The 26536-nt window shown below is 34.0% G+C and overlaps 2 protein-coding genes across 5 annotated transcripts; one reads left to right on the forward strand and one right to left on the reverse strand.

Annotated features, from left to right (window-relative positions):
* Positions 1-18483: 18483 nt before the first annotated feature.
* Positions 18484-19976, forward strand: LOC122530984 (splicing factor YJU2). Of its 4 annotated transcripts, none has more exons than XM_043658666.1 (4): positions 18484-18602; positions 18701-18833; positions 18901-19417; positions 19518-19976. In XM_043658666.1, the coding sequence occupies exons 2-4, from the start codon at positions 18802-18804 to the stop codon at positions 19845-19847; spliced, it is 879 nt and encodes a 292-aa protein (XP_043514601.1). In that variant the 5' UTR covers positions 18484-18602; positions 18701-18801; the 3' UTR covers positions 19848-19976. The 4 variants fall into 4 exon arrangements, with proteins under 4 accessions (XP_043514601.1, XP_043514676.1, XP_043514433.1 ...); XM_043658741.1 differs by having other exon boundaries at positions 18701-18815; XM_043658498.1 differs by having other exon boundaries at positions 18701-19417.
* A 745-nt stretch (positions 19977-20721) lies between these two features.
* LOC122530923 (kinesin-like protein KIF15) lies at positions 20722-25327 on the reverse strand. The gene is made up of 11 exons (XM_043658378.1): positions 25324-25327; positions 24939-25051; positions 24570-24785; positions 23284-24131; positions 23092-23211; positions 22904-23016; positions 22679-22818; positions 22414-22532; positions 21639-21987; positions 21361-21555; positions 20722-21159 (listed from the first exon to the last, which is right to left on the reverse strand). The coding sequence occupies exons 1-11, from the start codon at positions 25325-25327 to the stop codon at positions 20722-20724; spliced, it is 2655 nt and encodes an 884-aa protein (XP_043514313.1).
* Positions 25328-26536: the final 1209 nt, after the last annotated feature.

The raw sequence follows: 26536 nt of genomic DNA on the forward strand, positions 1-26536 counted from the left end.
TCAGATCAGAATCAGACTAAAGCAATGCCTAACAAAAACTTAAAAATTCGACTGTCTTTCAAGCAAGTGGCAAAGAATAAAATAACACCACCATTATCAGTATCATTTTCTCCAAGATTAACGAAATAAGACAGGTGGTTCCCAATGATCACCGACGATTTTCCCTTATTCGGCTGGGAAAGGGAAACGAAAAACAATTCGAGCCCACGTAGGAGACGTAAGTTCCTGAAAAATCGGCCGATATCGCGAGATCGGCTTCCCTTTTTACGGCAATTACGTCAGGGGCAGGACGCGGCCCAGGTGGAAGTAACTCAGTTAAGCGAAAGGCACGCGCACCGTGCTGAAAACCAGCGGCAAAAACCGGCCTAAGTATTTCGGTTTTTACCAAAAGTGTACGAGGAAATCGGCGGCGCGTGTTTTTGCCCGGCGCGTACATTTCGGCACGGGGTAAAAGAACAAGCGCAGGAATTCGATAATCTCTTTACCAGGGTGTCACGTAGGTGCTGCAGTTGCTGCGGCAAGTTTTTTCGTTTATCACGTACGAATCGGGGAGGGCCGTCCACCGGGCGGACCGTGGGATCAAACAGGATTTCCGACAAGCTACGGTAACCGAATACACGGCCGATCCTGTTCGAGGAGAGAGCTTCGCCCCATTCCAGCCCATGGACAGTATGTATCCCTTTTCCAATTCATTTAACAAACGTTAGCTAAGTTCTAAACTGGCAGGGCCTATTGTAATACATTGGCTCCGACGGATTCTGCCAACCTGAATCTGTTAGTTTACGGAAACACTTGGAAACAGTTTGGATTTGGTATCTTTGTATATTCTATTTCCTTAATTCCTATGGATTTAAGATATTTTAGAACCAATTTGGAAAACATTTTGGATCGTTTTTCACGAGAAGTCAGACAGATTTCAGGGAAATGTCATTTTGGTATCTTGAAGACTGGGGATTTGGTATCTCTGGTTTGTTGTATTCTAGATACATGTACATCTCTGTTTCTTCGATTCTTATGGATTTAAGATATTTTAGATTGCAATAGTTATTTTCTACGAACTCCAAAACTGAACTGGTTGTGTATTCTAAAGAAAGACTGAGAACGTTTTGGATTGTTGCCTCCACAGGGAAATAGGTTTCAATTAGAGAATAGGTAGATTTTAAAGAAACATCATTTTGATACCTAAAGACAAGAAATGGAATTTTGAAGAATTAGTTTAGACTAATACGTTCTGTTTCTGTTTCGCCTTCGTAGATTTTGAATATTTCAAACTTTCAGTGATTATCTTGAATTATTTAAAACTGGATATTTTAAACCAAGAATTAATATAAAAGAATCGATATACAGAAGAATGAAGCTCTATAGAGTTACCATTAATTATTTATATATGTATGCTTTCGAAAATTAAGACTAATTTTCTACAAGGACTCTTCACGGTAAGAATTTCGATTAGTTACAGAAAAAGAAGATTATCACTTACTCCAATTTTAAATTCTAATTTATTTTTCTGATAAAACATGATGATGGCGCAATAAATATACAAAGTAAAATTTTCACAATGTAAGATATACGAATATGTAATTACGTAATGTAATCCATATATCACAGATATAGATATATGAATCTGTCAAATAACTTGCAAATAACTTGCAACAATTAAATAATAAAATTCCTCTACGAGGAAAGAATACACAAGAGCGAAAAGTTATGCTGAATATCGGTCAGTATAATTTAGTAAATTCTTGGCTGTCTCACGTTCTATTTTCACCATGTCTTCCACCGTTGAAACATTAATGTTATCAGTATGCGTGCTAGCGTGAAACCGTAATACGCATAGAATAGCACGGCAATAAACAGCATGAAAAGCAATATCATTGGCCAACTGTGACAAGGGTATCGTAGAGTGGAAAAACCTGACGTATATCTTGTTATGACTATGGAAACTGATGTTTTCGACCGCGGTCAATGACTAGTAATAGAACCATAATGAACGCGTCGAGCCAATGAAAGAGAAGCAGAAATAAATAGGACAACTGTGTAGATAATAGCATTACTGTAAGCATGACTGTTTGTAAAAATATTTCAATATATGAGAATAAAAAATATTGCAAAATTCCAAAAATTCGTCTTGCAATTTGATGGAGTTTCAAGAAATTGAACGTATTTGTGATATTACGATAGGCTAATACTTGGGATGAGAAAACATTTACAGACAAAATTCTAAGGATTGACTTAATATTTTTATTGTAATTGCGTGCTGTCAATTGTACAAAATTTCAAGAAATCATCGAACTTTTAACCTTCGAATATCAACACATGATGTCTACTAGTAACTAGAAGATCACTTGCTACTAAGCAGACATTCTATTCTATTCCACAATTAATACCATCAAAAAGCCATAATTAACGAATTGTTAATCATTATCTTCACGACGAGTAAAAAGGGCAAAATTAACCCTTGTCAATGAGGGCCTAACTAACGAAACGGTGAAAGCCACGATGACATCGCGTCGCGAAGGATCGTCGAAGAGTCAAAAAAAGAGCAAGCAAAGACCAGGACTAACCAAAGACCAAAAGAGAGAAAAGAGGTGCATAGATATATGTACCGCGTATCAGGTCACTTTGAAACTGGTCCACCGCGCCAGTTGCGTGCTACTTTGTTTCGGCTTTGATCAAGCTCCGAATACCTACAGTCGGATGGCTCGCCGCACCGGGGCATAGCAGCGAGATTAAAATTTCACGACACTGTACGCCGAGCGACAATGTATCCACGAGAGCTGAACACCAATTAAGACGTTACCTGCGCGGCTGAAACTCGATAAGGGCCAAGGAATGGCCATTTAGACGAGGAGCCGTGGCTGCGTTGCGGAACAGAGGCCCACGGAACTCCTTCACCATAGGGATGGGATCAAGTCTTCCGAATCCGAGCCAAGTTTCGTTTCCTGAGTTTTTCTCAACACTATACTCGATAGCGATTTATGCATTATATACACACAAGTTTCTTTTTATCTTAGTTTTCTTTGCGAATGTGCAAGAATATTTACATTTTTCTCAGTAGGTGTAAAAATTAGAGCATGGAATAATAGTAGTCGACAATCTTGATACGTTGCTTTCAAGCACCCAGAGTACGAAACTTTAGCGAGTAGCAATCTTAGAAATCGAAATTCTACAGAGTTCTAACAGAAGATTCGACAAGTGAAAGTGACAATGCTTATATTATATACGTGTGATTCGTTTGAAATGAATTTGTCCCTTTTCAATTGTCATGTTTCTACCGATACAATGGACAAGTATGTTTCTGTTTTTTGTATTTGTATGCGAGACTTAACAAAATCTCTGATTCTAAAAATTATCGGGGATTCCCGGAATTGAAAGATGTATTGTCAGTATTCTTTTTCATTAATTTTCAGATTGCAAAGCTACAACAATAGAAGAAAGAAGACTTGTAATATTTCGTTACAATCAGGGGAAGTCCTTGCAAGTATAAGACGCATGCGCGTTAGATACACACGTGCGAGACGCATGCGCGTTAGATCAGCGCGTCGGACGCATGCGTGAACGGTAACATTTGAAAATCGCGTATAGAAAAAACAGATATCTTCATCCAAAATCTTTGACACTCACTGAAAACGCTTATAAAAAAAATTCCAAACTCGAAATGTTCAAACCTACTTGCGAGGTATTCAATCCTATGTCTGTTCGACGTTCAAAATTATTTCGCTAGAGTTCCAACGACTAAAGACACGAGTCCACTTGTGAGATGCTCGATCCCATCTCTACTTCGTCAGGCTAGGAGAGGAGCTACCTCTCTCATCAACGTGTATACCAACGAACGAACGCAACGAAACGAACCAGCCACGACGACGACGACGACGAAGAAGAAGAAGAAGAAGAAGAAGAAGAAGAAGAAGAAGAAGAAGAAGAAGAAGAAGAAGAAGGGGGAAGAACCACGAGGAAAGAGAGAATTGGCCACTGAGGAATGGCGGTGATTCTCCGGTGTCACACATGCCGCCGCTCTCTTGGAGGCCAGACCAGCTCGTGTTTCGGTTTTCGGCTTTCCGAGAAACGCTCGCAAGACCCGTCATCCTCTCTTTCTCCCACCTGACACTCTTCCTTGCTCCTCTTCCGTAGCTCGTACACCGTACGGACATTGTCTTCGTACGCTGCACAATGAACCACCGTGCTTTACGGGACCACGGGTTAAACTGATCGAGGATCTACACACCGACGCGGTGGCCACCGGCTGCGAATCCTGAGAATAGATCCACGCGCGCCCACCTTAATGAGAATAACGTGTGAAAGTCTGGAGAACCTTGGAAATGCGGAAAGGGATCTTTCTTCCGGTTGGAGGAGCTTGTAAGGAGTGAAAGAAACGATTAAAAAATTCACTTCCACTTCACGGAACTTATTGATGTAGAAAATGTTGCAATATTGGTCTACCGACCGTATATATCCTTGTCCTTGGCCAAAGTACCTCCTTTAGGACAATTCATACCTGACTAATTCCTAACAACGTTCTTGTGGAAAGTTGAAGAGTATCGACTGATACTTTTGAATTATCTCCACATCAGCATTTACGATTACATCTGGATCTCTCCAATCTCATTAAAAAGTCCAAACGTCTGCTTATTGGTGACAATTGTGTTTCACGAAATTTTCGTTTCGTTTTCTAGTTGTATTCAAAAGATCAATTATTCGCATGATCTGACTTGGATTATGTCCAAAATTTGATCGTTTCATTATTTTTAGCTTACAGTAAGGAGCTAGAAAGATTCTGAAATATTTTTCCATTATCGTACGTAACCTTTATATTATAAAAGTAAAACCAAAAGTAATAAATGACAGTGAGTCTACATCCAAATGCAGGATTTTATATTCTTTTTAAATAAATGTATCGACTCGCATAATGAGAGAACATTTTCTTCCAAATAAGTATCAAAATTCGTGCCTTACACAGGAAACTATAGAAATATTTTCAACACTTTAGGTTTAACATCGCTGGTCCTTTGAAATTACTTAATTGTAGAACTTTCAATTTTATGTTACTCCGCTAGAAGTATCTAAAATTTATTTATTTAGAAAAATCACTTACCACCTACACATTTTACACATCTAACTAACTGCCAACCTATTTAAAGTCTGTTAACTCCGACAAAAACAAATCGATAACGAAACGAGGTTAAAAGCGTATCGACAGTGACGAAAACGAATAGATAAACGGATGAAACGAGTTCCAACTGCGGATCAAGGAAATATGAATAAACACGACGCGCGTGCGTAAAGAAAAAGAAGAAAAAAGAGAAAAGAAAGTTGAAACAGAAGGGCGGCGAACATTTCTTTCAGCTGAACGATAGCGTTGTATCACGTCTCGAACGGAAAAGAGAGAAAGAGAAGAAGGGGAGGAAAGGGAGCTCGTCTGGTGGCGCCCGCAGACGACTGTTTTTGTTCCCTTATAATTTGGCAGTAGTCGACGGTTCCTTCGCAGAAGGACAGGATGCGCGCATGCCTTGCAAGGATCGTGAAGAATTCGTTGCCGGCGTTCTCTAAGAAATTCGTATCGTCGGCCTTTTAAAGCACCTTCATCGACATAGGATTCCTATTCGAGCGTTTGTACACCATCTTAGCCCCGGGGAAATGTTCACTTGAGCCAAGGAATTGGCTCACAATCAACGACGGACGAACGATTCCCGAAGGATCCAGGAAATTTCTCGGCTAACTGACTCCTCGAGAGAAACCTGTCGCCAGAATGCGTCAATAACTCCTACATACGCCAGTGTGTTTGCCTTTCGTCTACAGGGTGTCTTGTCTTGCTTGATTCCCGAAGGCATTTCGTTAATAATAAAATGGGAAATTCTCGAAAGAACATGATTTTCACATACAAGGGAGTTGTTCGAATTTTTTGGACGATGACTGATATGGATTTGAAGATATGAAAAATATGAATTTTGTTGATATAAATATATTTTCTATATTTATATAAATATATTTATAATATATTATAAATACAATATATTATATTATATATTATATATTATAAATACAAAATTATATACAACAGGTGTATATTATAATATAATGAGTATATTATATTTATATACCAAAAATATACTATATTTATAGTATATAAACATATTTTCTGAGAGTAGAACTGACATAATCGAAATAAAGCGTTTAAAATTACATCACTGCTTAAATTTATTAATTTAAAATTACTAATAAGCGTCTGTGAGACTAATGTAAAACAGAACGACGAAAACACAGACTTAAATCCCAAAATTAAATGCAAAGACGGTTTAAATTTTAAAGTTGTATCAAACGGTACTGACGAAAATCGTATCGATTCGATTCTGTCGGCGCTTGATTGAAAATCGGCGTCGAAGCAAGCCAATGAGCATTCCAAGGATCGTTTATCGACCCTTCCCGATCGGCTCTGAATTAAAGAAGGAGAAGAGACCGGAGAAAAACGAGGAGAAATTCGACGATGAAAAGTTTCCAGTGACCATTGAAAGAAAGCTGCGTTCGGTGTGTGCCGCGGCGCGCATAACAATGCCGCGGCATACCACGATTTGCGGTTGCGAGGGGATAAAAGTGCGGTGTAAAACACTTCTGAGAAAAATTCTGGCAAAGCTTCTTCTTCGGGAGCGCGACGCCACTCCTTTTCTTATCGAGGACGTTTTTGTGAAACGCAGAACGTGAGACGCTTGAACTTGAGAGGGGAAAGAGGAAAAAGGAAGAGGAACAAGAGAAAGGGAAAAGAATTGGCGATTACCCCTGGCGATTCAATTCGATTCGAGGAAACTCAAATTCAGATTAGGTGTTGATATTCCGCGTACATCGTCCTCTTTTAGAGGAAACTAAGAAATACCTGATTCACTGTTTGACATCTTTTAACATTGCGAGGTGTAAAACTTGCGATGAAATGAAAGTGCAAGGAAAATTTATTTAATGACAGCTTTAAAATTTCATTTCAGCATACCAATATCACTCGTTCGTGGCAATTAAAGAAGGAGAAATTTATCATACTCGACATATTGACAAAATTCATAATGAAAATACAGAACTTCATTATTGAGACGCGAATACCGATCTGTTCTGTACATTTATGAACGTAACAACGTTTCGATTTTGAAGAAAGTTCCGCCTTTTTCCAGACCTAACCACTTCGTGTTAATTGGTAGTTCTAGTGTTAATGAGAATTCTAAACCTATATAATCAAATTTGAACATCAAATTTTTATTTTGATTAATCAAATTGGAAATTTTCAATAACTCGTGACTTAAGTCATGTGACATCGTAATAAACGTAACATTAAATGCCAACATTCTAGGAATAATATACAAGATAGAGAAACTAGAATATTTTAATATAAATTAATCATATCATACAAATATTATAATTCGTAATGAAAATAATATTTAACAGCAATTACTACGAGTAAAAGCATTTCACCAAATGGTCAGATACTTGTGGACGGTGTAAAAACGATGTAAATATTCCATTGTGTGAAAATTGTATATTCAAAGAGTCACACACTGCTAGTTTCTGTCTCGTGGCAGTCTTATGGCGACTTATTCTCACTTTTAATTTCATCAGGCGTGACATCATTGCGATAAAATCAGACATTAAAAATACGTTGGCTTCTTGCACTGACAATGAGCAAGCAACGTAGAATTACGTCATTCGGAGTTGTAGTAAACGTACATAACGGTAATTCGTAACAATAGTAGTACTACACGATGGCCTTGATGATGGTCTTGAAGTAGTTTATGCGTACGCTTTCACGTTCGAAAGAAAAAAAGAAAACTATCATTTGCTCGTCACAAAAAAGTAGACTCAAAAAAAAATGGAAATATGGAAAACTACTTCTATGGAAAAATGAAAATAAGAAAACTTGACATAACTGGAAATACGAAAGCTTATGTCACTCAATTTGTTTAGCAAAGGACTTCTTCCCCGATAGATATTAATCTATTTTTCAATTTTGGTCATTTTTAATGTCCAACAATTGTGATAATCCTATTTTATTATATACTCCATAAATAATCCTATATACTTTATTCAAATAAATTTCTATGCAGCTCTTGAACTCCCAAAAATGGCATTTCCATTCTTATATTTCGGAATAATCAAAATAACATAAATTTCATCGACAAAAGAATTTCAAGCAGCGTGGATAACTAAACTGTAAGTATTAACCTACTTACAAATTTTTTAAATCTCAACGATCTATGTATATTTCCTTTAAAAAATCAAAAGGTAGACAATATTTCTACTAAACAAATTACGAACACGATTTACTTAAAACCATGGTCCCATGGCCATACCTCGTCATTCTTCTCGACACATCTTTCTTCTGTTTTTCACTTTTCTTTATTAAGCCTTTCCAAGAGAAAATACAAAACCGTGCATAAAATGAGCACCGCTGACTGCTAACAGCATCTACGCTCCATGAATGGAACGGCTTCCACGAATAGTACAGCCCACTCAAAAATGTCAAGATACCGGGAGGAACAATGACCAGCGAACACGTTTCACGAAAAAAAACGACTAATTAAGATTTCTCCCTCGTTAAGCTGGAAATTACCCCGCGCGCCCCTAAATGTTTGCGTTTACATTTCGTCTATCGTATTCATCATCGCGACGCGTGTAATCTAGGATTCGAAACTGCTTTAAACCCTTGCCCCGTGTAAACGTTTCTCGTGCAATTTACGGTAATTGTGTTGCATCGTGACCAATGTTGAAAGAATAAAAGTTGCTTGACCCCGTGTTGCCTCCCGCCGCTAATTTGTAAGCGTTCGCTCCAAGCGGATTAGAGCCTTACGTGCTATGAATCGCGAGGATTGAGAATATTACTACGAACCGAGGTGATTTACGAATTAAGAATATCCGAATTGTCTTACTTAGCGCATGAAAATATTCGAGGAATTACTCAATTTTTAAAAAAATTTGAAGTATAGTAAAAACACTTGTTGTTAGATGAAGTATGTACTTGTCAATGTGCTTATTATTAGATTAGAGCTTCATGTACTATGAACTGAACATATATCATTTTTGATCAGATTCGTCATTCGCGAATATATATGAGATTTGTCGTAATTAATTTGCAATAATTTCGTCGAAGATATTCAAAAAAATCAGTCAGTTTTTGAAGAATTTATTATTACTAATATTACTACAGTAAAACGTTTGTTTTTTGTTACAACAATTATTACTGCCATTATTATAGTGAAGCATTTATCAAATAAATTGCATTAAAAGTAGTTGCTTCACGTGTAAGACCTAAAGGTTTCCTCGTTGCTGCTTTTTTTCTTACTTCAAAGCCTTTATTTTGAAAAATTTCATTATATAGATAGGCTTCGTAAATTCTTAAAATCGTCTTTTTGAATTTATATATAAAAAAGGATTTGTCAATTTGTCTTCGAAACAGGAAAAATTATTTTTATGCTTCAAAAAGTTCTAGTACAGTACATTAAAAGTATACTGATTGTAATGCTGACTGTAATAATTAATTCAGACTGACATTAATGATAAACCGATAATGATACGATAAAATGAAGGACAATGACGCCTACAATGAAACTTCCTGATTCTAATTTGGTTTGTTTCCATTCACTGCGTTATACAGATATAGCACCGAGGCTAATGTACGTATATAATTATCATACGCATTTAATAAATTTTTAAAGTAATAAATGGATTTTCTTGTTTGTGTCCGGTCCACTTATATTTTAATTTTCTGTAGTAAATTAACTACGACAACAATTCAAAATGGAATATTGTTCAATTGTTATTTTTATGAATATTTTATACAAAAATTAATAACGATGATTAATAGAAAACTAATGTAATTATTATTATTATTCAATGCAACATTATTATTTCTAGCTAATATTTTAACAAATTAATTATAATTATACGACAGTACGATTTACGTGAATTAACAATAATATTAAAATTATTACTTTGTATATTTGTAAATAATATAAAATAATTAATAACAGATTATAACAAACACATATTGAGTAAAATATTCCTCGACTTTGTATGTACGTCTGTCTATACTGATCTTTAAAAAAAATTTTTGATACAGAATGTGAGAACTTAGGGACCACCCAAAGAAATTCTTCGTCTCACTCAGTTATCGTCTCTCGCTCGCATACAAAATTACGAGCGTAAATCGCTGCGATTATCGAGCATAGATTTCTTTATAAGATAGATTGAGATTTCTCCTTAAAACAGTTTTGTATGAAAATGAAAAAACAAAATTGTGTCGCTTATTGTGTTTCAGTTTTGACAGAAAGATTCTGAATGATTCATAGAAACGTAAAAATGTCATAATATTATGTCACAGAATATTTTTTAAACGAAAAAGGGAATATTTAATTGCTACTTTAGAAGATAGAAAACATGGTGGCATCAAATAGAAATAGATTAAAACACTAAAGCTGATTCAAACCGTGCAAGTTGGGAACACCATAGAAATTTATAGCTTAGAAATACTTAGAAAGAGTTATAATTTCTTCTAATTGGAAGAATTGACTTTCGAGATTGCGAAATTCAACAAGTCTTTGACTTCTGGATGAGAAGTAGCAATTAACCTCTGTTTTATGTTTTAAAATACATTTTGAACATTTAAATTTTTAATTATATACTGATAATAAATTTAATATCTACCTCGTCAGTATATTCAAATTTTATATTAAAACGTTTGAAATATACATGTGTGTATGTATAAAATTATAGTGTCCCTGGTCAACTTACTTTACTGCAGTAAAAAATGAATCTGTCAACGTAAAAAACAATCTATCATCTGTCTCTGATTTCCATAACTCTTTAACATGTTCTTGTTGTAAAAATTTTAATCGAGAACTTATTGCATGGAAGAAAGAATGGAAATTTTTTAAATTATATTCACGAAAATACGAATATGCATAAAAACCTAACATTCATCTTAAGAGTTCATAATAAAACTACGAATTAAAAAACCAACGAAATACAAATTCCCAAGGCATTGTCTAAAGGTTTTTATCTACGATAAAAAAATGATCGCTATCAAAGTAAAATCCAAGAATACGTACAGGCCGTGAAACATTGGTATTTAAAATCTTGGCAGATGAAGAAGAATCAAGTTCAAAAGGAACAAACTGAATTGGAACACGTACATATGCACACGTGTGACAGATTTTAAAACGTCGCGGTCCCGATAATGTATTCATAAACGCATCTCCGCCGCCCGACAAAAGGCAGATACTGATGTGTTAAAACTGTTCCTCCTTTTCACTCCCTTTTTTTTTCTTTTTTTTTTTATTCCTTTCCGTTTCCTTTGCGCAAAGATTCTTGTTTGCCTGTTTTACGCGCTCGACTGACCCAAGTCATGTACCCATGACCTTGCGTTTAGCTGAATAACCTTTATACACACGTACGACGCCGAATTGAATCCAGTTCCACGAAGCAAGACGGGTCTCGTCTCTCCACGTCTCTTCTGTACGCTCGCTTTCATCGTTCGGTCAAATGCCCGCATTATATTCACGGATATTAAATTCACGTTAGAGAGGAGAAACCCGGGGAAACATCCGGGGAGGTCTTCCTCCCGTTAGTTTTAATTCGTCCCACATGAAACGAATTTCACTGCAGGATTTCTACGTACAATGGTCGGCTAATCGGCTGTGACACCGTTCGTAGCGAATGTGGAATTTAAGTTTTGTATTGGGTAGTCACTCAATCCTCCGGCCGCCGTCGATTTTTGTATTTCCGTTTGTTAATAATTACACGGTGTAGTTGTAGGGATTGTATACAAGCTTATCATAAGGAGGTTTATAACCGAAAGTGGAATATTTTTCAGTCTGATGATGTGAAATAGAAACTTCTCCAAATAAATCGCGAAGGGTGCTTTATAATGTTATTATATTTTAATTATGTTTTAAAATAAATTATGTTTTTTTAAAAACTAAAAACTTTTTATAGATTTTACCTAGCAAAAATCTAAGGATTCTCTGTGTTAAGCTTCTCTATCAAAAATCTAAAGACTTTTCACGAATTCTATCGATCACAAATTGGACAATTTTTTTTTAAAATCCTATACAAATTTAAATTAAAGGAATGAGATATTACATTGAATGTGACGTGGGATATGAATCTTCTTCTATTGATATCATAGTTTTCGGAACAAATTTGAACTACGAAAAATTTAGAAAAATTGTATAAAGTAAATATAATTAATTACCAGCAATATTTCTTCTCTAATCACTCTCTTTGATCCGTATTGTTGAGCTATATCGACGAGAAATTTAAAACTGTAATAATGAACCTTTTTTAACATTAGTGTCAGTAGCAAACAAATCTAGTAAGCACCAAAATATAATTATCCACTCAATGTAAATCCGAATAATATAAATCAAAAGTGCAAAATCGTTTACATTTTTTGATTTTCTGAAATCAGATGAGAGAAATAAAAAATTTTCAAAACAAATCGCAAAGAGTGCTTTCTACCTTTGCAAAAATATTTTTTAAATAGAAAATTCCCGAAATTGTAGCAGAACATTTTATTTACTCGATATTTACTCAATAAATACTAATCTATGCACTCATGCTCAAATATTCGCAACACTAATTATGAAAAGCCAGTACAAAAGCTATTTTGTAAACTGCTGACACCTCTATACAGTTTCTTAAATACATATAATTCTAGAACACATGTAATTATGGATACTTCCACAATCTCAGTGGAAAGAATTTGGGCAGTCGATAAACGCTGTTTAGAAACGCGATCACTTATCAACGCAACACTATCTGAAAGATTAATTGAAACAATCGCGATGTGACAGTATCGCAACACTAATTTTTAAAATAGAATTCAATAAAGACTATTATGTTTGTCCATAAAAGAAGAACTACTTGAATTTCTCATGACAGTCACAAATAGCAATACTAGAAATTTAGTTAAAAATTAATATCTTTCTAAAATTCAATTTTAAATAAAATGAAAAATACGACAAATTTTAATATTATTCTTTCAAAACTTACAACAATTTATGACAAAATTTGCCAAAAACAAACGCGATCTCCTGTAATTCGCAACACTAAATTACGGATCATCATTATACCGTGACTCTAACGCAAACCAACATAAATATTCTTTCGTAACACTAATCCACAACGCGGAATCTTGATTACTCCGCAACTCTAATGCAAATCGTAATTAATTTCTCGAAACACTAATAAAATACAGCGATTTGCCCAACGTAACAATGGGTCGACATATACATCGGCCAAAAAAAAAAAAAAAAAGAAAGACCACTAATACATAGTACAAATACTAAAAACGAGCAAAGTGACAAAGTAGTAACGAGAATGACTTTCCATACTCTGGATGGATTTCCCATCCAGAAGATGAAAAACCATTAGTAGTTGCCCTCTTCTATGGCAATTTGCCGGGCCTCTTCGGCTTATAGCCTCTTCTCTCTTCGGGCACGATGCCCGCTGAAACTTACATCTACGCTCGAGTTTTTCTAATCGCGTAAACAAAGTGAAATGAAAAGATAAATCGCGGAAGCTGATTCAATTACACACGGACGACCATCAATCACAGTGATTGTTGTCCGCCCGCATGTGCGTGCTCGAGCAGTACCTGCATACATAAACGTTCGTTTCGGGACCTACTCGCGACCTATCCGCGACCGCGACCGCGATACTAAATTCGAAAAATCGAAGAGTAAAACCAGAAACAAGTGGCATGCTTCATTTGTACCAATTTCACCGTCGATTTTTCAAATTGTATTTCCAGAAACAGGTTGGACACGCGAAAAGGGGACACGCGACCAGAGACTGTGCCAACTTGCCCGGCCCTACCTACTTATAATTAAACACAGGCATACCAGAAAGTAAACTACCTATCCTAACCAATCGCCCTATATTTAAAAAATGGCAAAACAGGCACACCAACACACTCATTCTACGGTTCTCACACATACTACTCGGGCGCAGCCTAAACTAGAGAGGACGTCCCGGGACGCCTCCGACACCCGAGCTTAACACACAACTTTCACACTTTAATTTACGTACCATTTTCCTGAAATCGACTGATGAAGGCTAATGACCATTGCGTAAAATGTAATAAAAATGCGTATATATTTGGATCTTTATATTTCAATTTCAATTTTAATTTCAATTTCATAATGTGTCTAAATATGTATATAAATATTCATAATAATTTGTATATTATCTGAAGAAATGATATTAATAGCGATATGGAATTTGGTACCATTACTGCATGCTTTTTATTATCATATCATTTCATCAAGATAAATAATGCTACTATTCATAATTTGCTCTAGTTAACAGCGTAGTGAAATTTATTAGTACTTGAAAATTATATTGCTCATAAATACCAAAAACGACGCAATCCCACAATCTAACTACACACACACACACACAATGTGGAAAATACATCGTGCACGATACACTAACGCATCATCAGTCGCTGAGAAATAATTAAGCTTATGAACTACGATCATCATGCCCATTGCCTATCTCCCACCCAAGTAGCACCTGGGCACGTGAATGAGGTCCTGGCAATGAACACGGAAAAGATTAAACCTGAAAATCCTGAGCTAAAAAGATGATTAATATATTTATTTTACTAATTTATAACGGGCTAATACTTAATAGTACACTTGAGTAAAAGAAATCAATAATGAATATATTTATTGAAAAAGAAATTAAGATTCAATATTATAATATAATATAACAATAGTACAATAGAATATTCAGTAATAATGGACTCTAAATAAAATATTGATAAAAACATCCTCAGGTGTTTCCTTCATCAAAGCACATCTTTGAAAATACAAAAAAAAAAAAACATTTAAAACCATTGCTTTGATTCTGAAATCTGCCTGTCGCGAAGTGTCTTCTTGCACATAAAATTTAATGCATTCTTGGACCGATTGAAATTGAATTTTAATATCAATCAATAAAATAAATTCATATTACCATAAAACTCGAGTTAAAATTAAATACCATTTATAATTACAAATCATCATTATAATAATTTCAATCAAAATTGCAATGTTAATTTCAACGTCAGACTTCTCCATTACAAAATAATCAAATAAAATTATTCGTCATTTATTCGAATATTTATATTTTATTTATTCACACAGATATTATATAGATACTTTACGAATATTTTATCTTTGCTAATAATCATAGTAAATAATACTTTTAGAAATAATTATAATGAATTACATTCTGTGATTTCTTAAGTATCAGCGTTATGTATTTTATTCCAATCTTTTATATTGTAATATCGTCTTAACTATTAATGCTTTATTATTAACATTAAACAACGCGATGTGCAAGAAAACCTATCCTGAACTAATAAATAACACAGACAAGAAAATATTACTACTCACGGGTATAATAAATACCCATGGTCACTTTGCTCGTAGAAAATTCTATGTAATACAACTGATCACCCGTATCGATTTGGACCTTTCATCCTACGATATGATTGAGTGATCAGAGGAACAAAATGCATGCGACTCACAATTAGATGCGAAGAAAATTGTTACTGATGTACAATACAAGTTATGGCCCAGAAGAAATTATCATCAAGGGACATAACTGCTGAAATAAAATAAGATTCGACTTTTTAATAAATAAACAATAAACGAAATAAAATTAAATAAAATACAAAATACAAACTTACAATCTTGGTTTTCGAAGCATCACTACATTTCTTCCAGAAAATAGGTTAAAGTAGAAGAATCTTCAATTTTGTGAAGAATCTTTAACAAAATGTGAAATATTATAATTTATTTTTAAAATATATTGTTTGAAAAGTTTAATGCAATAAAATTTTGTTCAAAAATTCTAATAATAATATCTCCGAATATCAAATATTAAAGTTTCAAATATACTTCGTACTAATCAAATATGGCGTACTTTTTTATTAGTTCAACAAAACTGCGCAAAACACAATATACAGAATATATTCGAATGTATTCGTGATTGTTAAAAATATATGTATGTCGATAGAATATCAGAGAAATAATTACAAATGATCATAAATATCAAATAAATATTAAAATGGATGCTGCTTTTATTAGAATAAATCAAATGTTATCGTACATCCGTTAAAATCCGTTGAATTTATCGTAGATCAATAATGGCGTCCTTTTTAAATTTTGTGGCGTCCCTGCGATACTTCGACACTTTCACTTGCACTCAACCAATGATCTGCACAAAAGAAAAGCAGAATTTCCAAATAAATGTATAAAAGAAACAAATTATATAAAAATAAAATAATGATCAAGATTATGTGCAGTTCTGAAAATTCGTAATACGAACTACCGGCGAATGTAACCACCAAAAAAAAAATACGATCAAAGAAAGAAAAATAATTTAGTCATAATAATATTCCATAAATTATTAAGTACTTACAAACGTATGAAAAAATGTTAACAGTAGCGAACAGTCTGCGAATGGTGAAAAGATAATGAAATTATTATACAGTTAATAAATGTCACACAGAATAATACGTCTTAACACTCCGATTTATAACAATAGACTATCCTCCCCCCTGCGCAATAGGTTTGCGTCGCGAACTAATTTCTGGGGGAGGAGGGGGGGGGGGCTTCGAGTGTGCACAAATAAGATTACAAAAAAAACAAAACATTCTATGAAAATTTTTCAATCGTACGTATGAATTCACAAATATTCACGTATATTTACGAGCGACAATTTAATATGGTCGAATATTTCTGGAAATATTTGATAGGAAATATTATATATAATCTGGAAATATTACTTGTGTTCATTTCTAACCAACAATAATTAATAAACTGAACATATAGATATATAATAACTAATAATGCTTTATAATGTTCGTACTATTCTAAAACATAAAAGGACTCGATAATACGAAAACAAGTCTAAAAACTATTAATTATCTCTTTACCTGACAACTTTTCGGACGATCCTACTTCTTACCGTGCTTCCCGCCAATCCTGCTTCTCACCCTGCTTCCCGCCAAAAACAATGCATCACGTGATCAGGATTATAGATTGGTCGCGAGAACTATCGATTATGATTGACATCGTAATTACATATTTCACCGTTTCACCGATGGCGCTGTAATCTTTATAATAATTCAAATTAAAACTTTGAAATATAAAAAATACTACACAGAACTCCTTTCTTTAATTCTTTTCATCTATTAAATGAGGCAATAGACTTAATGAAAAGTTTCAAATTTTATTTTTTAAATTTTGATATATAAAATATACATACCTAATTTAGTTATTTCATTAAATAAACTATAGTTATTTCATTAAACTTTATATCTTGAAATAATTTGCATTATATTCAACAAACTTTTTTTATTAACAAATAACAACATCAATTTACTTCACAATGATACCATTTTGATGGCACATACAGTCGATTCTGTGCGAATAAAGATTTTTTTATAGTTACTCATTTTATTACTATTCAATGCGTTAATGGAATAAAGGAATAATATTAAGAATCAAATTAAAAGAATGCAACTATAAAAATTTACAAATTAAATTTTTTAATCAGTTTCTTTTAGAAATGAAAATTTAATCAATTTATGAACATTGGAAATACTATCGCCATCTAGTGATAGAAAGTTGAAACTAATGTTTTCATAATAAAACTTAAAAATCAGATTCTTTTAAGCAAAATTTTTTAATTCTTCAGGAACCAAATTAAAATTTTAAATTTCAGAAATTTTCTCTATGTAATATTATTTTAATTTCCTACATAATTAATTAATTAGATACAATTGGTACAAAATGTTTTATTTTGATGATGCCATTATGGATATTAATAGATGAAATCTTATCTATGGTATTAATTAATACGAAAAAATAATTAAATCAAAAAATTGTATTAATTTCTATTAATTATACTCTACATATTAAAATTTTGGTTCTTATATTACAATCTAAAGTTTCAATGGCATTTTGCAATTATTTCATAAACAATTCAATGAGTAAATTGCAATTATTTCATAAACAATTCAATGAGTAAATTTTAAAAGATATAATATTGTCCTTTTATATGATTTTTAAAATAAACATTTGTAATAAATAATACTTTACCATGTTTTGTTTATTGATACCAAAAGTTCACAAAGAAGTTGCAAAATTGTAAAATATGTGTGAAAAATAGAAATATTTGTGATTTTTATATTAGAAAATTAGTTCCACCATTCACCGTTAGATAGCTATACTGTTTCAGTGTCCGTAAAACAACTAAATTTTAATTTTAAAAAAATTTCTTACGAAATAATTTCTTACGAAAATTTAATAAATTGAAGAGTCAATTTCAAAATATAAAGGATACTTGATTATTGGCAAATTATATTCAAAACTTAGACAGAAAGGAAAAATTTTTTTTTCGACGTTGGTATTATAGAATGTAAGGTACAAAATTCCCTATAGTGTCACATCTATTTTGCCATTAGTCAATGACTTAGCCTTAGTACGAGCTATATTTTTAAATAAATAAAATATTTTATATTAATAATTTTATTGTATTGAACTAAAAACATGTCGGAGCGTAAAGTCTTGAACGTAAGTAAAATCTTGCAGTTAATTAAATTGAATGAAAAAATGATGTTTTTGTACATTGTTTATGTATATCAATATCAATTATAATTTTTGTATTTCAGAAATATTATCCGCCGGATTTTGATCCGTCGAAAATCCCTCGTATGAAATTAGCCCGAAATAGGCAATATACAGTTCGTTTGATGGCCCCTTTCAATATGAGATGCAAAACTTGCGGGGAATACATTTACAAAGGAAAGAAATTTAATGCCCGTAAAGAAGATGTTGAGGGTGATGATTATTTAGGAATACGGATTTACAGGTTTTATATAAAATGTACTAGATGCCTCCAAGAAATAAGCTTTAAAACAGACCCTAAGAACACGGATTATGAGATCGAAGCAGGTGCCACCAGAAATTTCATGGCTTTGAAATTGGCAGAAGAACAAGCTCAAAGAGAGGAGGATGAGGAAAAAGAGGAAGAAGCTACCAATCCAATGAAACTCTTGGAAAAAAGAACATTGCAATCGAAACAGGAATTAGAATTGTTAGAATCATTAGAGGAATTAAAAGACCTGAATCGCAGGCAACAAACTATTGATTATGATCAAATGTTAGAACAATTTGATACAGAAGCAGTCAAACAAAGAACAGAAAAGGAACAAGAAGAATATGATGAGCAATATGTTAAAACAGTATTTCGTAAAAAAATTATTGTAGAAGAAGAAATTTTAGAATTAGATGAGAATAAAAATGATGAACCACCAAAAAAGATGATAAAGAAAAGTAAAAATAAAATTGAAAATAATAAGGTTCAATCTGTAGCAGAACAAGAAAAGGTAAATACTTTAATTCTTTGATTAATTATGATTATTAAATATTTATAAATATACTTAAATTGTCAAGTATTATAAAGTACTTTTAATTTTTTTATTGAAGCCTAAGGAAACTCAAAGAATAAAACCTTCTGAAACATCATTATGGTCTGAAAGTACACCATCATCATCAAATAGAAAAAACTTGTTGGGCATAGTTAAAAAAAAAATAAATTTAGTGAATACTAAAGTGAATTCAAATTCCACAATTACTAGTACTGATAAAGAAAAAACAGAAACTGTGACAAGAGAAGAAACAGATGCTTCTATGGAGAAAAGTACAAATTTAAATATAAGCACATTTGAGAGTATGTATAATTCAACAGGGAACAGTAATAATGGTCTGTCTTTATTGGGTGCATACTCTGACAGTAGTGATAATGATAGTAATTAACGTAGTATGTAATATATTGTACATATAATTTAATTTTATAAATTTTATTTTAAAATAAACTATACATACAAAATGTACAGAGAAAAAATATAAATAATCTCATCGAATACAATAGTGTAAATCAAAGTACATAAATGATTTTTTTAACTTTTTTTTAACATTCAAGGTATAAAATTGTTACTACTTAATTTGAACGTCTTTCTTTTAAAAAAACTTTATAAACGATATAGTTCCGCTTACCAAAGATGTAATGGCTAGTAACACAAAACAATCTCTTTGATTATGATCAAAGATGGGGATCATTTACGTTGACGTTGTTTAGAAAGTTTCCTTACAGGATGCCGAAGCCCTTACCCCTAAAACATAAAAAAATAAAATCAGAGAGATAAAGAGATTAAAAATCGGTCTGTTTCAAAGGCTAGGCACTCTGTAAGGAACTTTTGTATCAACGATATAACTTTGAAAACTTGGTAGCAGGGAGTACCTAGCCTATTAAATCAGACCTTATTAATACAACGTACAAATTTATTTATAATATACTTTACTAATTGTTTTCACATCAAACTATGCTTAAAGGCTGTATATAGAAAGAAATTTTTACTTGATCATATCAATAACCACTATAAATGTTATTTATAATCATTGAATAATATACTTATTGTAATAGTTTCAGAAAATTTAATTGAATTAAATTCAATGCATTGTTTGCATCATCTATCTGTATCGGTTTTCTGCAAGAAATAATTCAAGAGAATTATGTGTGTGAGATTTAATAATACCACAAACCCAAACCATTTATCCCTACATTAATGAGTCAAGTCCTACATTGCAGAAAGATATTGAACATCAACAGTGAGAAGCTATATATAGTAGTTTACAAGTTGACACCATGAGGTACAGTCCTATTTACCAAGGGCGACCGAACTCGACGATGAAGATGATGATATTGATAATATTCTCTCTGATAAGGATTTTGCGACTCCCTGCTACTATCGTCTATGTTATCGAACTCTCCATGTAGATTATACATCCTGGAGATATATTTCCTATTTCTATCTATCGAAGGTGAATCATAAAAATATTTATTGTTTTGGAAGTCATGAATATTCATCGAATTTTGATCTATTTCCAGACTGGACGCGTTCGGTAACCAATTACGAGAAAATTCGTCTATATTTTCGGTGGAATCGTTTTTGCTCAACCAAGGTTCATTTTTCTCTGCGAATGTTTCTTGTCGACAACGTTCACAAATATAAGGTTGGTCCTCATCGGAGGATGTCTGTCGCTGTGTATAGTCTCCGTAATTGTGTAACTGTTGGTGATAAATTTGCGAAGGATCGGTTGCAGATAAAAATTCCGATCTCCTACTAATCGAATCATGCTGATTGAACGAAGGCAAGTTGAAGGAATCTTTCGAGAGAATTTGATCAGAATCGCTAATATAATCCTGCGATAATCTATCTTGTTCAGTTTCCATGTGAAACTTTATAGAAGATGACGATTGTTCCCTAACATACCGCTGTTCTTTGTTCCTTTGTAAAGCCAGTTCTAGTTGAGCAATGCGATTCTCCAAACGCGTGCGTTGAGCCTGCGCTCGATCTTGGTGATCCTCCATCAACTTCACCATCTTCTCCAAACGCATGATCTGCAGCTGTTTGTTCTCCAGCGTTGTGTACAACTCTTGAATCGCCTCCGTTTTGGTGGCTATCTGTTCGTGAATCTGATTAGTTAGAAAAACATTGTCCAACTTCTTTGAACAGGTCTATTCTTTTAATGATATAAAATGATTACCTGTTCAAGATATTCGTTGTTCTCATTACTATTGGATAACTCTCCATTCTCTTGTTGTGCCTTTCCCTTCAAGATATCAAGCAATTCGTCTCTGACTTTCAGAAACTTGCTCTGCTCACGCATCACACGATCGCGCTGTTCCAACTCCAAATGCTTCTGACTCAATGCAGTCTCCAGCTCCTCTTTTTGCTGAATCACTTCTACCAAATTATTGCGCAGATCGGAAACCTGCTGTTGAAGCTCAATCGCATGAGCGCTTAACCCAGCTCTTCCACCTTCCATGGACTGTGAATGCAGCCGTGTTTGAATGTCTATCAATTGCTTTTCTAAGATCCCATTTTTTTCTTGGCTAAATTGTCCGATGAAAATGTAGAGAAAATACATTATTCAAAGTGCTTCTGTATGAGACAATTTGAGGTAACTTTTGATATTTTCACAAGTAACAGTTAGACTGTGGATTTTTATATTAGACATTTTAATATTTCTGTGATCATAACTAAAGAAATGGAGCTTAAATAGAAATTTGTGTAATTGATTAATCTGTATGTTATAGAAATATTCTACATTGTAAGCATTCTTACACTCTTCAATTTTCTATAAATGCATTAAAAAATCTGTAGTCTGATAATAATTTTATGTTATTGTAATTTAATTTTATCGTAGTCTAATCTTTTTTTATATTTTTACATCATAGCGAATTTTTTAGTGAATTTTTCAGAAAATCACGTAATTTAGCATTATGATAATACAATGCACTAACGGTAGAATAACTTACGCGTTTTTTGCAATTTTTTTCAGTTCCGAGTACTGTATCATCAAGTTCTGGAGTTCGTTGGATTTGAATACCAATTGCGCAGCCAATTTCTCCCTCGAATCTTCGTTCTCCTCGCGACACTAGCTCACGAAAACAAACGAAAAAGAAATAATTAAAAATCTTCTAATTGATTAGAATAAAAAAAGATTTAACAAACGGAGAGATTAAAATTGAACAGCTCTTATGACTTATACGAGGACATGTCCCGAAAGTAGTGCAAACTAACGGCCGCTTGATGCATTACTGCGATGATTTCTTCTTTCTCCTCCTGCAGCTTCAAGTTCATCTGCCTCTCCGCCTCCAGTTCGTTCTTGGTTGCCTGCAAATCGTTGAACAGGCGTACTTCGTTCTCTGTATGACTACCCTCTGGTAAGTAAAACGAAACATGCACGTTAAACCTTCGTTTTAACGTAATAGATTGCACTTTTTCTTTCAATGCAACTAAGATTACCCGTAATAGTGAAGTCTTTATTCTTTTCCGCAAGCTCACACAACTGTTTGCTCTTGTCTTCAAGATTCTTGTACCGCTCCTCTAACTCCACAAACGCGTCTTCTGCATGTTGCCTATTTCAAACATCATTTTATATTCCTAGATTCAAAGAAAATTAATTTTCGTAATTAAAAAAATTCTCTTCATACCTCTTCTCGTGTTCAACTCTAAGATCGGTGGTAACTGCTTTCAGTCTTTCAGACAGCTCCTTGATAGTGTTCATCGCTTCATTTTCCTTGCTATTCATCTTCTCTTTAAGCTCCACCAACCTAAAGCGAACCAAGTCAAGAAACCAAGTAAAAGAGGAACTTTAAGAAAACGGAAAAGAAAAAGAAAACAACCGTGCTTCAAAGCTGTCCCTCTGCTTTTCCACCTTTGCCACGAGATCCTCGTTGTTTTTCATCGACTTTTGCATATCCTTCAATCTAGTGTCTATCGCCAGATCCTTTTGCTTCATTTGACTCTCCATGGTTTTCATGTTACCCTGCAGCTGCTGAATTTTCTCCTTGTCATTCATCACTTGCGTTTCCATCTCTCTGATTTTCGTACGCGCCTTTTGCAGCAACGATTCCGTTTGTCGAAGACGATCTTTGTTCTGATTGTGTTTCTCTTTTTCCGTCTGTAACTCCTCCATCGTGGCGTTCAATTGCGTTTGCAACTCTTTCTGAGCCTCCGCCGCGTTCAACTCTTTTATCTTCGCTCTGGAATGCTCGTACTCGTCAATCAGATGCTTCACGTTCCTCGTTAACTCGGCGATCGATTTCTCCTCGATCTCTTGCATCTCGTCTATACGCGATCGAAGCGCGTCGTTCTCTCTTTGGTGAACCTCGAGCTTCATGATTACCTCCGAGTTCGCGTGATCCGGCTCGTTCGCTTCCGAACTGCCTTCGATCAGGTGCGTGGTAACGAAAGCCACGAAATTCGTCTGTTTTTCCAATAGTTCTTGACAGAAGTCGCGCAACTTCTTCGGGATCTCCCGCAGCCTATCCTCCAGAGTTTCGAGCAGCTCTTTTCCAACGGACAGTTTCTCCACGTTCGCTGCCTCGTTATAGCTCGGTTCGGCCGGAGGAAAGTGTTTAGATCCAACTTCGAACTTCAGAGTTTCCACTTTGCCTGGATCTCTCGCACCTTTGGTAATTAACTTGTCGCGAAGCTGCGACATCTCGTTGTAGAGATCTTGCGCGACTTTCTAAGGGTATTTCGAATTTAAATTGACGTTAGTCTTTTGGAAGTCTTTAGTTGTTTGGATTGTAGAACAGAAAAGTGGAAAAATATTTGTTGATATTGACAAAGAGTACTTTAGAATATTATACCAACTTTTGAGAATAAGATATAGATTCTGGGAACACACGTACATTTTCTTTTTGAGAGTTTTCCATGAAAATATAATAAAAAATTTAGTTCTAGGTACGTGAAAAGAGAAATACACAATCTCCGTGCGTGAAGATGAAAAGCATTTGTTATTTACTAATTAAAAAGAAATAATATAAAGATATAATATAAAATATAATAATTGAAAAGAATAATGTACAAAATTATATCAAATTCCAATTTGATCGACAACATTTTGCTCACACATTTAAGTAATTTTTACGAAATCGAAGAATCGTGAAAAATAATTACATACCTGTTTGTCCGTCAGTTCCTTCTTCAGTAGTAAATAACGTTTTTTTTTCATTGCATATTGATTTTCGGGTCTCAGCGTTGATCCGGCAGGCAAAGTGGAGGAGAGCCTCTTCGAAATTGGGCTGACTGATGATTTTGCTGGCGTACGTCGAGCGGAATTGCTCTGCGATTTATTACTAATGGAAGTATCTTCTGTGGTATTACTTGCGGAATCTCCCTGAAATTACGATTATATTTTTCACCGAATTTTTCATATCTCGATTGTTTTAAATATGTCTCTACGTTATTAAATATTTGATCATTAAATAAAATTGCTTTAACTCACTAAGGGCCAGGCAAAAATATTCGTAGAATTGCGATAAATACAAACCTGAGTCGAACTACGTCCTGACTGACCATATAGAAATTTTCTTTGATATGCAGACTTGGTTCCTGAACTTGACATCGCACTTTTCTCCATAACGCTGACGGATTCTTTGTTCTCTAAATTTTTCAACAAACATTCCACATTCTTTAATTACAACTTACAATTACAATTATCAATAATAATATTAATTCGTCGATTTATTTATTTTTTTTTTTAAGAAAAAAGGAGAAGCTGGATTTTTTCATCATATAGTAAATTGTAGTAAATCTTATTAATTATGAATTTTACACGAGCCATTTAAATGAACTAAAATATCAAAAGTAATTAATCATTTATCTCCAGCTGCAATTTAACATTAATTTAATTGTAACTTCTCATTTTCTCTAACCCATCCGCAAATTTCTCAATCAATTTCTAAAAATCTTCTCTAAACCTTCTAGTTACGCTCCGCCGTTGAGCTCGCTGATGAAACGAAACGAAATTAAAAATTCCGAGATTGAGGTTAAACGAAATGAAATTAAACATTTCAGAAACAGGATTGGTGAAATTAAGCGAAACTAGAAATTCCAGAAGTAAAATCAGAAGAAATTAAAAATTCCAGAAGCAGCTGATTAAAATTGATCGAGCGGCTTCTCTGGCGATAAATGTATGAAGAGAAGTTCGAACAGCTCGTCCTTAGAAATTCACATTAACAACTCGAGTTTCTAGGGTTAAGAAAGGATGGGATCGCGTGGAGAGACCTGACGGTTGGCGAGGCGCGGTCAATTGACTCATTATCGTGATGGATGATTCGGCGTCGGGCGGACACGGTGCACGGGGTCCAGGTTTCGACGTCTGCGACACGTGGACGAATTTGCGTTCTCGGTGATGCGGTCGGGTTTCGATTTCATGTTCCTGCCGGTCGGAAGGCAGCGATGTCGCACGACCGTCCAACTCGTTCAAGACAGTCGACAACTTCGCTACATTGAACGCAGCCACCGTACGCTTCCCTCTGGCAAGCGGATCGCGCGATTCACCGATAATTCTCGCGATTTAGACCATCGTCGCGCGGCACGCCGGACGGTTTCGGTTGTCAGGTTACGTTTTCAACCCCGGAGCTCTTATCGGGATGTACCGCACGATGATTTCAACCCCCGAATTCCGCCCGAAACGTCAAAATGAAGGGAAAGAACAACGACGAGTTGCCTCGATGATGGGCAATTGTCAAGTGATATTTTGGTAGATTCAGAGGGAATCTTATTTTGAGATTGAATTTAGGGAGTTGTGCTGTAATTAGTTTTTGAGATGAAATTACATTCTAGGTTCTATAAGTTCAGTTAAATGATTCCGTGTCGTATATGTTTATATTTATTCTGATGTATTTCATGAGAACTATGTAGAACTATAAACACATGAAAAATATAGTAGATATTATTTGAAAATATGATAGACTTTGATTATTTAAATAAAAATATAATATATTTGTATCGTCGGTTTTGTATTATAATTTAGTCGAGTAAATTCTTCATTGAATTAAAAGTTCATACTGTTTATGATGTATTTTGTTGACGTTCTATTAATATATTTTATTGATGTCACTTTTAAAATAGAAATAATTCTTT

Source organism: Frieseomelitta varia, unplaced genomic scaffold, assembly GCF_011392965.1.
Source record: "Frieseomelitta varia isolate USP_RPSP 00005682 unplaced genomic scaffold, Fvar_1.2 scaffold_1009, whole genome shotgun sequence".
NCBI lineage: Eukaryota > Metazoa > Arthropoda > Insecta > Hymenoptera > Apidae > Frieseomelitta > Frieseomelitta varia.

What these genes read in the sequence shown, in the direction of transcription:
- LOC122530923 (XM_043658378.1), bottom strand. An exon ending in AGGAACTGACGGACAAACAG is followed by an intron (nt 24,132 to 24,569) that starts GTATGTAATTAT and finishes AAATACCCTTAG; the next exon opens with AAAGTCGCGCAAGATCTCTA. An exon ending in AGAGTTGAACACGAGAAGAG is followed by an intron (nt 23,017 to 23,091) that starts GTATGAAGAGAA and finishes TGTTTGAAATAG; the next exon opens with GCAACATGCAGAAGACGCGT.
- LOC122530984 (XM_043658498.1), top strand. Translation starts at nt 18,579, where the DNA reads ATGTCGGAGCGTAAAGTCTTGAAC. An exon ending in CGGAGCGTAAAGTCTTGAAC is followed by an intron (nt 18,603 to 18,700) that starts GTAAGTAAAATC and finishes TTTGTATTTCAG; the next exon opens with AAATATTATCCGCCGGATTT. An exon ending in CTGTAGCAGAACAAGAAAAG is followed by an intron (nt 19,418 to 19,517) that starts GTAAATACTTTA and finishes TTTTTATTGAAG; the next exon opens with CCTAAGGAAACTCAAAGAAT.